This window comes from Phascolarctos cinereus, unplaced genomic scaffold (genome assembly GCF_003287225.1).
Source record: "Phascolarctos cinereus isolate Bilbo 61053 unplaced genomic scaffold, phaCin_HiC Scaffold_4;HRSCAF=312, whole genome shotgun sequence".
Classification (NCBI taxonomy): Eukaryota; Metazoa; Chordata; class Mammalia; order Diprotodontia; family Phascolarctidae; genus Phascolarctos; species Phascolarctos cinereus.
In genome coordinates, this window is record NW_027555847.1 from 217,839,321 (window position 1) to 217,851,981 (window position 12,661).

The window sequence follows — 12,661 nt, forward strand, 5'->3', positions numbered from 1 at the left end:
GGATTCTGGGCCTTCCCTGATCTTGGCTCCTAGGAAGTCTCACTCCTTGATATTGTGCCTAAGTTTATAACTGGGTGTGTGTGTGTGGGGGTGGGAGGGAGGGCCTAAGAGCTCTTTGCCATGCATTAAAAACATACACCTCACCCCCATTAGAAGATGTTGAACATGAAGTCATAAAGAGACCCTCGGTTTGAGAAATCTCCCATCATTACATCAGTCCCCATAAAAAAAATTCTGCATGGGAAAGGGATGGGGAGCATATGACCAGATTTCTATTAAGAGCACATGTAGTATTTGCATAAAAATAAAGGCAGAAATGGCTACTGAAGACCAAAAGGAGGGAGGAAGGTAGTTCAGAGAGGACATAACCTGGTCACAACCTATATTTCTTTTATTTTTTTCCCTCAAAATTGATGCCTTTTATTTATTTATTTTTTAATCACGTTCACTTCTGGATATGCCTCTCCTTGCTACATCCAGGGAACCTTCCCTGGTAACAAACATTTTAAAAGAAGAAAAAAGCCACAGTTGAAGATACCATATATGTAGCACCCCACAGCCACAGCACCTTACCTCTCCAATGAAAGAAGGGAGGTATATTTTCTCATCTCTTTTCTCAGGTGCCAGGCTTGATCATTATAATTAAAGAGGGCTCAGTTTTGACACAGCATTGTTACCGTACACGCTGTTTCACTGCTTTTGCTGACATCACTCTGCAAGAATTCATATGAGACCTCCTAGGTCACTCTGAATTCTTCATCTACATGATTTCTTATGGCACAGTAATATTCAATTCCATGCATGTATTACAGTTTATCTAGCTATTCCCCAAGCAATGGGTTAGTACTTTTTATTTTTAATTTCTTTGCTGACCCCCCTCCCCCCATGCTACTATGAATCTTTTGGTCTATGCGTTACCTTCAGTTCTGTCTTTGCCTTCCTGGGATATATGCCTAGCAGTAGGATATCTGAGACAAATGGTATAGTGGACATTTCTGGTCTCTTTTTTAACTCTAATTTACAATTTTAGCCCATTCTCACATATTTTGTGAACATGACACTCTAACCAAATCAGACTAGTTATCCCTTCCATATCATGGGGGTAAGGGGTGTGATACTCCCATGATGTAGAATCGTGTAAAATTTTTTGGCCCTCCCTTTGCACCAGAGAACAAGTCTGAATTTTTCCTTTTTCTTTTATAGGGTGCTTACAGTACCTTATTATAAAATTTGGGTTGATATTATACAATACTATACATATATTTTATGCATTTTTTTAGTTTCTAAATTTTTTCTGTGTCATCTGCTGGCCTTCACAAGCCATCTGAGGTTTCCGCAAAACTCCCAAAAAATTCCCATTAAATTTCTTATGCTGGCCTGTGATATATCAAAACTGCAATGGGGAAAGTTACAATGTGGAAGGGATAACAGTATTCTCCTTTTCCCAAACATACTTTCCAGGCCCCAAGTTTTTTGCCCGAACTGTTCTTAGTATTTGGCACACCCTCCCCTCATATCTACACCACATGAAATCCACTTTTCCTTCAAAGTTCAATTCAAATGTCTTCTATACTGAAGCAAGAAGTCTCTGACCCCCCTCAGCTGAAACAGGCCTCATCTTCCTCCTCTCTGGTTTCACAGCACTCTGGTTATACTCCTCTGATGTATGTCCTGATCATACTTCATTGTGTATTGTGTTGATCTATCTACAAATTTTGTCTCCCCTACTTAGTTAAGTTTTGTGAGAGCACCGACCATGCTTCTTCACCAGCAAACTGGGTACAATGATGCTGGCATTTACTACCTCACAGGGTTGTGTTGAAGAAGGTGCTTTGTGAACAGTAATGGACTACTATGGTCTTTGTATCGCCTCAAGACCTAGTATAGGGCCTTGTATAGAACTGGATAACAACAGTGATGACCACAGATGACATTTAAGGTTTGCCAATCACTTGAAAGTCTTACATGATTGCCACCAACAACTCACGGAGGCAGATGCTAGTCATGTCCTTATTGCCCAGATAAGGAAAATAAGTGGTGAAGGGACTTTACTCAAGTGTTGGGCTAGGAGGAGAACCCAGGCCCTTACTTACTACCAAACCCAATAAGTTTTTGTTTTTCAACTAGATCCCAGCAAAGGGAAGGTGGAAGGGAAGAAAGTGAAGATAGCAGGGCAGATTTACCCAAGGGCATGCTGGCTTGACTCCCCTATACAAACACTTGGTTACCATGCTCTCCCAGGCCTGACATCAGCCATTGCATCCTGGCCTCCTATTCTTTTAAATTCCATTATAGTTACCCTTGCTGTAACAACACATCTTGTATCACTCAGAAGGCTTGGCTCGTGATCACCATGATTTAAAGAGGGTGTGATATATAAGCTCCTTTTGGAAGAGTTAAGTATATTTCACTCTCCCACCCCCACCTCTTCTTTCTTTCTTTAAAACAAAACAAAACAAAACAAAACAACTCATAGTATTTCATGTCTGGGAAGGCTGTCAAAGCCCAGCCAAGCACTGTAACTGCCAAATCCTTTAAGAATCAGGTTGGCAGGACTGGTGAGAAACAAGTGGTCAATTAGTGCTGTTATTGAAGTCAGATCTTCAACCCCAGGAACTCCTGGCGGTAATTAATGTTTTTGTTTTTCTTTCGAGAAGGATTTGGGGACATTCCTCCTTGGAGATGACCACAATTCATAGAGATGTCACAGTCCAGAGGACAAATTAACTGTATCCAAAGGCAATTATACCAGGCAAATGGAAAAATGAAATGGAACAGGCAGTAAAATGAGAGTTAACAGCACAATGGCCAAGCTTTGTTTTCATTAAAAACAAGGCCAACCCATTCAATTTCTGCCTGTCCAGGTATATGATCTGGCTGATTTGTAGCACCCCCTCCCCCCTTTTCCGTTCCACTCCAGTGTTTGCACTGTAACTAAGCAACAAGTGTTGTGGAAAGCTGGAGAATGAGGAGATAAAACCAGAGACACTCCATAGCTCTGAGATCCCTTGCTGAACGCAGACAGGTTACTACCAAAAACAATTTATTACCCTCTTCTTTGGGACACATAGACCCCAACAATACGCATACAATACTGACAGTGATGGATTACAGCTGGCAGGGTAAACGCTGTGTTCTATATCCATTTCTGAAAACCACCCCTTTGTAAAACACTCTCTCTCTCTCTAACTTCTAGGACTTTGGAGGCCCTTCTAAAGCCAAGGATTTGGATCTCTTTACATCATTTCAGAGTGATTATACCCTGACCCAAGAACATTTTGAAAACACAAAAGGACCATCCTTCCCGTATCCTAGATAAGATCAAACCACTTAAAAAAGAGATCGCCAGACATAACCAATGCTTGTATCTAGAAGTAGAAATAATAGGTTTGAATAATAAAGCCCATCTTTACCTTTTCCTGATAACCTGCCTGGGAGAAGGTCAGATACTGAAAGTTAGAAAAATACTCTCTGTTGCTTGTGCACATACTCACACAGACACACATGCACCCACCCACCCACCCACCCACACACACACACACACACACACACACACATTCATGTGAGAGAAGGGGAGAGCCATCCTTTCCGGGGGTTTGGGAAGACAATTTTTCTTCTGCTGATGGAGCTATGGAGACGCCGGCTCATCCCCTCTTAGGACAGCAGCTGTAGCACTTGACGGATTCTCTCACTCTTCTCTACTAAACTTGAATCTTCAGGCTCTGCATTGTCTAATTCCTTCATGAGCGTCTCAGCTTTCTGCACTGTCACCTCTCGGGCCCTTCCTTTTAGACCCTCCAAGTAGTCCAGCAGAATGGAGAAATGCTTATCTGGCACCTTTGATGGAGGAAGACAAATGGAAAAGAAGAGAAAAAAAAACACAGGGGAAATTAAAAAGAAAAATTATCTTCTATTTTAGATGGGGGTGGTAGAGGGGCAGAGGGAGAGGATGACCTCAGTGGATGTGGACATTCAGGGGAACAGAAGCAAATCACAAGCAGAGAACATCATGTTCACTACAAGTTGCAAGAGGGGCTTGAAGGTTCACTTGTTCTGGGAAAACATGCTAAGCTCGGGGAAATCAGCTGCTGCAGCTGAGTGCACTCATATGCCTGGCGAGTGACACTTTCAGACCACAAGCTCCCCAAGTCAGAGACACAGTGGCTTGAAGGCGGCCTTGCAAGCCAAGCAACACCTCATCAAATTTAACTCTGTGTGGCAGAACGTGATAATACCAGTTGTGGCTGAGGGCCGAGTGGCCATTCTGGACAGAGCTGTCGGTCATGTGCAGCGCTCATAGACAGTCTGCAAAACAACTTAAATTCCAAGCCATATGGAAACCATTCCCAGATTACATTGAGGCCGGCTCTGTTACATATACTTAAGTATAACGTGCCTGAAATGAACGTTGCTTTAATGGCCACCACGCCTTCTGTTTTCCTTTATTTCTTCTTCCATCCTCTGGCTCTTTTCACAAATGGGTGAGAGAAGGGGTTTAAAAAATGTTAGTTTTGTGCACAGAAGGGGCCTTTGCTGGCTCAGTCACTCAACACCAGAGCTGGAAATGGAACTGAATGGTTCTGAAAACCCTGGTTTTGCGATGTGGGACAATCATGTATAAACTGTTCAACGAGGTACAGAACAGGGCAATGACGGGAGTGGATAGCATACTGAACTTGGAGCCAGGAAGACATGAGTTCAAATTCTGTTTCAGACACTTAGTAGCTGTGTGACTCTGGGCCAGTTACTTAACCTCTCTCAGCCTCAGTTTCTTCCTTCGTAAAATGGGGATAAATAAAAGTACCTACCTCATAGTTTCTGTGAGAATGAAATCAACTATTATCTTTAAAGTACTACACGAATGCTAACCATTATTAGCTATTCTAAGAATGGATCTCTGTCTTCTGCCTGTCAGTGGAAATTGCCCTAGCATCTCTGATTTAATCTTCATGCTTATTCTTCATATGGTAAGAGACTTTCAGGTTCTACACCATGTATGGCAGCTGACTTGGGAATGAGCAGAAGACAACGTAGCTAGAGGCTGCATTAAGTGATTTTTCAGGAATGACTTCATACTGATGCTCTACTGAGTCAATCAGTGATAGAGGTGATAGAAGTCCAAGCTTAACATCAAGGTATTGGGAGGCATCATGAACAGTGAGATAGGACCCTGTCATCCAGGGAGTGGTGAGGACAGACCAGTAAACATGGGAAAAGGTTGGGATTCCCAGGCAGTCTTTGGCTGGTAGTGACAACAGGACCAGGGAGAAGTCACAGTTTGGGCAAAAAGATCACTACAGAATTAAGAGACTAAGATGCCAAGAATACAATACAGAACCAGAGACTGGAAATTTTAAAAAAAAGGATGGTGGTAAAAGTCAGCAGGGAGGGACAAGAGAAGAAAATAGCTGAACAGCTAGAATGAAAGAGATTACTGAGAAGAAAATGTAAACCTGTAGCCTTGGGACACCAGGTTGACATTTACGGATATATGAATTTTATTTGCTAGCTCTTTACTTTAGTGTCTCTGTAGGGATCATGTCTGCCTTGTGGATGCACTTAAGGGATTAAGAATAAAGGGGGAAACTTGAAAAAATGTCCCTCTGGTCTCTACCACACCCCTAACCCTGGGCACCTATAGCAACACTTTATAACACTGAAACCTGAGAGGGTCAGCGTGGCAAAAAAGAACACACACACACACACACACACACACACACACACACACACACACACACCCACCCCACCCCGCCCTGGATGGAATGTTTAGACTCAGCAGAACCTATATGTTTTTGCAGTCTTGGCATAAACACCCGTAATTCCATCCCACCTCCTAGTTATCTGACTTTGGTTTTGGAATCCTACCTCATCCTGTGAAACCATACTGAATATTCCACCATTCAGACAAGAAACTTTTGAAAATACACACACACACACTCACTCACTCAAAGCAGGGCAGGGTTGTTCTCTTTGTTCCCATGACCTTGCCTCGGACACACTAAGAGAGAACCATCATTGACACACTGGCTCTATTTCCTCAGTGAGTGGGAGCTGGGTGAACTTTCTGATCTGAAGTTGAGACCTGGCTTTACAGTCAGGACAATCCTACCTGAGATTCTTGGGTTGATCCCAAGCCACTACACTGGGACCACCAGGATCTGCATTAAATGTAAGCCACTTGATGCTTAAAAATGATGACTGTCAATCAAGAAGCCATAGGATCTTGTAGCGGGATAGTGGCTGGAAGGTTCAGGCTTCTATCCTCGCCTGTCTATTCCTGCTTAGAGCACCTACTAGATTGTCCCTCACTGTGTTAGAAGCTGTGGGAGTAAGAAGTCAAGGAGGAGCCCTGGTCTCTACCCTTGAGGAACTCACTGAACAATAAGAGAGCTTAATTAGGTGCTAGACTATAATTAGTATACAAGGAATTGAGAGAAGCACAAGAGCTGGGTGGATTGGAGCAGTCAAAGAAGGCTTCAGAGGTAGATCCTGATTTGAGTCTTGACAAACGGTCAGAATTTCACAAAGTGTCTAGGGCACTGGGCACATTATTGACCACCACCAAATGCATGCCATCAGGTGGGGGGGAAAGAGACATTTCAGGCACAGAGGCCTGGAGAAAGGTCTGGCGGCGGCAGTGATCGTGGTGCACAGGGCCGGGGAAGGCGGTGGTGGTTTATGCTATATTTGTGGGTCTGACAGCTTTTACCTTTTTCTTCTTGATCGATAAAGTCCTTTTGAATGCAGTCCTCCTAGTAACATAGATCGATTCTGAGGACCCAGGGACTAGGACAGGGGTGAAGAACAAGGCAGAGTGAAGGGGTGTTTGCTGGAGTTGGAACAAAGTCCAGGGTGACAATTATGGCTTAGGTCTTGGAATTCCAGGGACCTGACCTTCTACTTCCAGTTACAATGATGTTCAAGGACCACTTGCATGAATACTGCCTGAGCCCATTAGCCTGTTGCTACATCACAGGGATATATCTGAAAACTACTTTTTTGGGGTGAGGTTAGCTTTCATAAAAGGGTAGCAGGGCTGGTAAAGACAACATGTGTTTGGAGCCTACCAATGCAAGGGCCTCAATTTCAAGCTCATTTTCTTGCAAGCAGTTTTGCAGAGAGGAAAGCCTTTCATAGGGGAAAAAAAGTGGCAATCCTGTATCTTTTCAATACAGAGTCGAATAAGATCAAAAGCTTTATTTGTTTTGGAAGCAGCTGAATGTTCATTATGGGAATGAAAGCAAAGCTGGACAGAGAGGCCTGCTTGCTCCTTCTGTCTGTCCCTCCCAAAGGAAAAGATGCTCTCAGTCACTGCCTAATTACCAAAGATCCTTGGGTCAGGAAAGATTTCAAAAATAAATTAAAAGAGCAAAGATCACACTTAATAGCAACTTAAAAGACAAGTGGCTCTCAAGTTCAGAGTAAAGAAATCTTTGCAGAGAGCAAGCACCAGTCACCAGCTGGTTCCTTGGTTCCCAAGGTATGCCCAAATAGAGATGCTTAGTGAACTACGTTCAGCGGGGTCTGAAACATCACGTCTCTGATCTACCACACTCTCCTCAGGGAGAGTCAAAGGACATTTCTTCCAAAGAGAAACAAATGCCTAACAATTTGGTGCTTTGGTTTTTTTCTTCATTGGTTTTCCTCCACCTTTTGCATTTAATTTTTTAAACCCCAACTTTACGTCTAGCCCATGAATACAGCCTGGCAATAGGAACCTAGGATCAGAGCTATGAACCGTGCTTAGCCATTCTGAGACAACACTCTGGGGTTGTTTTCCTGGGGGTCTGATGTCATCCTTCTGGATTCCATCTGAATTTTTCAGGTGAATACACACTTGCTGAAGATAACATCAGAAGGCCCAACTACTAATTGTGCAACTTGATCTATGAAGTATGTTTGAAGCACAGACTGGAGGTCAGGGTGACCACTCAGTATAAATGCTCTCTCTGGAGGAAGGCCTAACTTGCAAAATATTCATATGTGCTGTCATACTATGAAGTAGGAAATGTGTTTAAAAAAAAAAAGACCAGGAGAAGGAAATGAAGGAAAGTAAATATGAAAGAAAATATACACAGCTTAAAAGAAAATATACACAGCTTAATTCTCCAGTAGAAAACACATGGGTGAGGGAGGAAAAAAAAGGTGGGAGAAAACTAAGTAATTTCATGTAATCATGTTGCTGTCTGTCATGGAACATTCAAAGGGTATTTCTGTGTTATTAGCATAATCTGTGCATTTCCATTACCACAAGCTGCCATTTAAAAAAATGTTTCCAAGTACTCAGGTCATACCTGATATTTGTAAATGGACTAGACTCTCTTTCATGTTACTGGCTCAACTCATAGGCACTGACTGGGCAAGGAAGTTGTTCAACAACAACATGGAAGAAAATGAACCCACGAAAACAGTAGCTCTTAGCCACAAAAGCTAGAAGACCTAGTTGGCTCAAAATGAAATTCTTAAATCCTATACACATTGGGAAACACTGGAACTCAATTCCTGTTGTAAGCCCAGCTTCCTCGGTATCACTGGGAAAAACATCCAGTTAAACTTGGAAGCTGAGGCGGTCAATGCGACTGGCAAAGGCTGAGATTTTGGATCCTTTGAGAGGCTATCTCAGCTGCCTCAGTTTCTGCTGTATTATTTGGCTATAAGTGCTAATCTAAGCACTGAGGAAGAGCTGAGCCGATACGGGCCAGGTGTCACTGAAGGAGAAATGGAGCCAGGCAGAATTCATAGGGTGCAGGTGTGAGAGAATGGAAGCAGAATTGGATTTGGGGAAAAGGAAGGAAGAAAACATTAAGTATCTCCTATGTGCCAGGCACTGTGCTAAGTGCTTTATAAATATTATCTCATTGGATTTTCTCAACAACCCTGGGAGAAAGGTACTATTAATAATTATCCTCATTTTACAGCTGAGGAAATTAAGGCAGACAATAGAGGTTAAGTGACATGCCCAGGGTTACACACCTAGTGTCTGAGGTTGGATTTGAACTCAGGTCTTCCTGACTCTAGGCCCAGAGCTCCATCTACTGTGCCATCCCATTCAAGATCAGTCCTGATCTATGAAAGACAACATAAAATTTATTATCAGGTATCAACACCCAAACAATTTTAAGAAAAGGAGAGTGATATAATGAGTAGGACTGGATTGGGAGGCAGGAGACCTAGGTGTAGCTCCTGACTACCATTAATAGTCTGCGTGACTTTAACAACTCATTTTACCTCCGCAAATTTCTTGTGTATAAAATGAGGACAGGACTAGATGACCCCAGCTCACATTTCTATTGTACTTTAAGTTTTGCAAAGTGCCCTGATCCTCACAAGGGGCCCATGACGTATCTAGTAGGTGAGGAAATGGGCTCTCTGAATCATCTCTGGTGTCCTAAGATTCTAATTGGAAGGGGGAAGATAAGAAATGTCTTATAAAAAGTGTTTCCCCTCCTTCGGAGACTGAATGTTTGCTCAGAGTGCAGCACTGTGGACCACAAGATGCTGGGAAGCACGATTATATAGAGTGAAGAGCTCTGAAGCTGGAGTCAGCAGGCAGCTTCCAATCTGTGTGATGAACACACTAGTGTGGGAACTCTGGGTAAGTCCTCTCTCCAGGACTGAACTATACACTGAACTATCTATAAAATGGGGTGGAGTTGGATGAGATCATCTCGAAGGCCCCTTTTAACTCTCAGATACCATGCTAAGTTTTAAAAAGTCACATATTTGCTCTACCCAATGAGCAGCACTGCCACTATTTTACAGACAGGGGTAGTGGGATTTTCTAAAGTCATGTGGAAACACTGCTGACAACTCCAGGACAAAGTGCTTCTCAAAGGTCTACAAGAGCTAACCTGGGAGCCCAGTTTCGATACAAACCTTATTGCTGTCATACATGTGAAGCAGGAGCCAGGTCTGCCTTGTTTTCTGAAACTTCCACTCCTCACGCTTATTGGCCCAGCTGGTGGAAACAATGACAGACCACAGAGAATCAGGTATGATTTAAACTGTGCAGGGAGGTACTGTTTACAAAAGATGGGAGGCAGAGTCATGCTGTTCCCAGGGGGAAGAGTTTGGCATGTACTTCCTGGGTGACAGAGTCCCATTTATCTTGGGGAATTTCCTTTTGTTATGTTTTTGCCTGGTCTCTCCCCACCTAAATCCAGCCGAGACAGTTCTTTGTGTAAGGCCCTAAAAACAAACAAGAACTAACAAATACCTGGGTCCCACACATACTAAGATATTCAAAGCAGTTCCCTTTGGGATAAAGAAACAGCCTGGGGTAGCATCTGGATGGCTGGTCTTGGAGCCAGGAAGTCCTGCTCAGGGAAAGTCGTGTCTTTGACACACACTGGCTGTGTGACTCTGGGAAAGCCCCTTAATCTCTCAGCATCCCCAAGTACCTCTCTAAGACTAACCTGCTGAAAATGTACCTAATCTGCACTGCTGGAAGGAATTTTCTCATTAGGGCCAGTCCTAGCCCCCAAGAAATGGAGTAAAAGTGGGTGTTTGAACCAAAAGTGAATTCAGTAAGCAATGATGAATGTGAAGAGTTCAGAGAAACATGGGAAGACTTGTATGAATTTAAGTTAAGTGAATTAAAACAGAACCAGAATAACAATATATGAGATGACTGCAATAATGTCAATGAAAATGAAAGGGTAATGATCAATCTTGATTCTGGAGAATCAATAATGAAATAGGGCTTCCCACTTTCCATAGAGAGGTGTGGAACACAGGGCCAGAAGGTGTTTGCTCTGTGTGCTTGTGTGCATGCATGTGTGTGTGTGTGTGTGTGTGTGTGTGTGTGTATACAGGAATATCTCACTTTACTGCACTTCTCAGATACTGCATAATTTTACAAACTGAAGGTCTATGGCAACCCTGTGTTAAGCAAGTCTACTGGCACCATTTTTCTAACAGCACGTGCTAACATTGTGTCTCTGTGTCCCATTTTGGTAACTCTCACAATATTTCAAACTTCTAAATTATTATATCTTTTATGGTGATCTGTGATTAGTGATCTCTGATATTACTGTTACAATTGTTTTGGGGTGCCACAAACCATATCCATATAAGACAGTGAACTTAATCGATAAATGTTACATGTGTTCTGACTGCTCCACTGACTGCCCGTTCCCTCGTCTCCCTTCTTCTCCCCAGGCCTCCTATTCCCTGAGACATAACAGTATTGAAGAACAACACATAAGCTTAATTGATAAAACAGGAGCAGGGTTTGAGAAGACTGACTCCAATTTTGAAAGAAGTTGTAATGCAGGTAAAAAAAACGCAGATATCAAATTGCATCACATAATACAGAGGAATTTTCATGAAAGAAAGAGTCATACGAAGTGGCAAATGTCATTGTTATTTTATTTTAAGAAATTGCCAGGGGCAGTTAGGTGGCACAGTAGATACAGCACTGGCCCTGGAGCCAGGAGGACCTGAGTTCAAATTCAGCCTCAGACACATAACACTCACTAGCTGTGTGACCCTGGGCAAGTCACTTAACCCCACTGCCTAGCCAAAAAAAAAAAAAGTTATCAACAAAATTATTTAGGGGGCAGCTAGGTGGCACAGTGGCTACAGCACTGGCCCTGGAGTCAAGAGGACCTGTGTTCAAATCCTGCCTCAGACATATAACACTTAACTAGCTGTGTGACTCTGGGCAAGACATTTAAACCCCCAATTGCCTCATACACACAAAAAAAGTTGTACTAGAGGGAATTAATAAATATTTTTTAAAAATAGGGGCAGCTAGGTGGTACAGTGAATAGAGCTCTGGCCTTGGAGTCAGGAGGACCTGAGTTCAAATCCAGTCTCAGACACTTATTACTTTTTTTAAAAGTATCAAGAAAATTTATTAAAAAGAAAGTCCAGAGGATTTAGATGTTTCTGGCCAGAAGGGGCTCCACCCCTCTTCAGGAGGGGTGGCTCCTGAGTGCAAGGGCAAGTGTGCTTTTATGCAGTTGAATTCGGCGCGAAACCTCCCAGGCCGGGATTGGTCCATCCCTTCCCAGGTTAAACCTTTCCTTACATGTTTCCCCTTGATATGCTCAAGTATGTTCCCCCTCCCTTGGTCATACGTCCCATGACTCGTTAATGAGGCTCTAATTTTATGCAGGGTGTGTCAGATAATAGTAATGAAGCTCATTAAGCAGGCGCACTAACATTTTTCAGGTGTCCTCAGACTGACTCTAACTGGTCGGAGCTGGCTCAACCCTCATCTTGATTTGGGGGTCTTTATGGAACCACCAACTTACTTTTTTTTGGCTAAGCCTGAGCCCACCTGCAGTGTACTACTTCCTGGAGCTGTTCTTTAAATCTCTGCATTATTCTACCTGTGGAAACTTAAGCCCTTCTAACTCTAACAATTCCCTCCTCTTCTTCTCAATAAGAATTGTGTTTCCACACTTTTTGTTCCTGTTGTCTTTCCTCAAAGCGTTTTAACATTAGTTTGCATTCTTCATCAGAGGAGGAGGAATGATCATTAACTCTCTCAATCATCATCCTAACTCCACTTGATCCTGTTACCTGAATTCCCATAGCCCGGTCCTATTGGGATACTTTTAGTTAGCGCTGTTTCTATTAATTTTTGCACCAGTCCACTGATACAAGGGATGATGCAGCACCTCACTGCAGTTAAAACTTCCGCAGCTACGAT

General features: G+C 42.8%; 1 protein-coding gene across 8 annotated transcripts in view; it reads right to left on the reverse strand.

Annotated features, from left to right (window-relative positions):
• Positions 1–3,531: 3,531 nt before the first annotated feature.
• Positions 3,532–12,661, reverse strand: part of CHLSN (cholesin) — a 351,907-nt gene continuing 342,777 nt past the window's right edge. For 7 of the 8 annotated variants that reach the window (XM_020978700.2, XM_020978699.2, XM_020978698.2 and 4 more), the window contains 2 exons: positions 9,877–9,958; positions 3,532–3,837 (listed from right to left, as the gene is read on the reverse strand). In XM_020978700.2, coding sequence (XP_020834359.1) covers positions 3,655–3,837; positions 9,877–9,958 — 265 coding nt within the window. In that variant the 3' untranslated portion in view covers positions 3,532–3,654. Of the gene's footprint in view, positions 3,838–4,377; positions 4,468–9,876; positions 9,959–12,661 lie in introns of those variants that run through there. The other variant, XM_078152918.1, reaches the window with a different exon arrangement.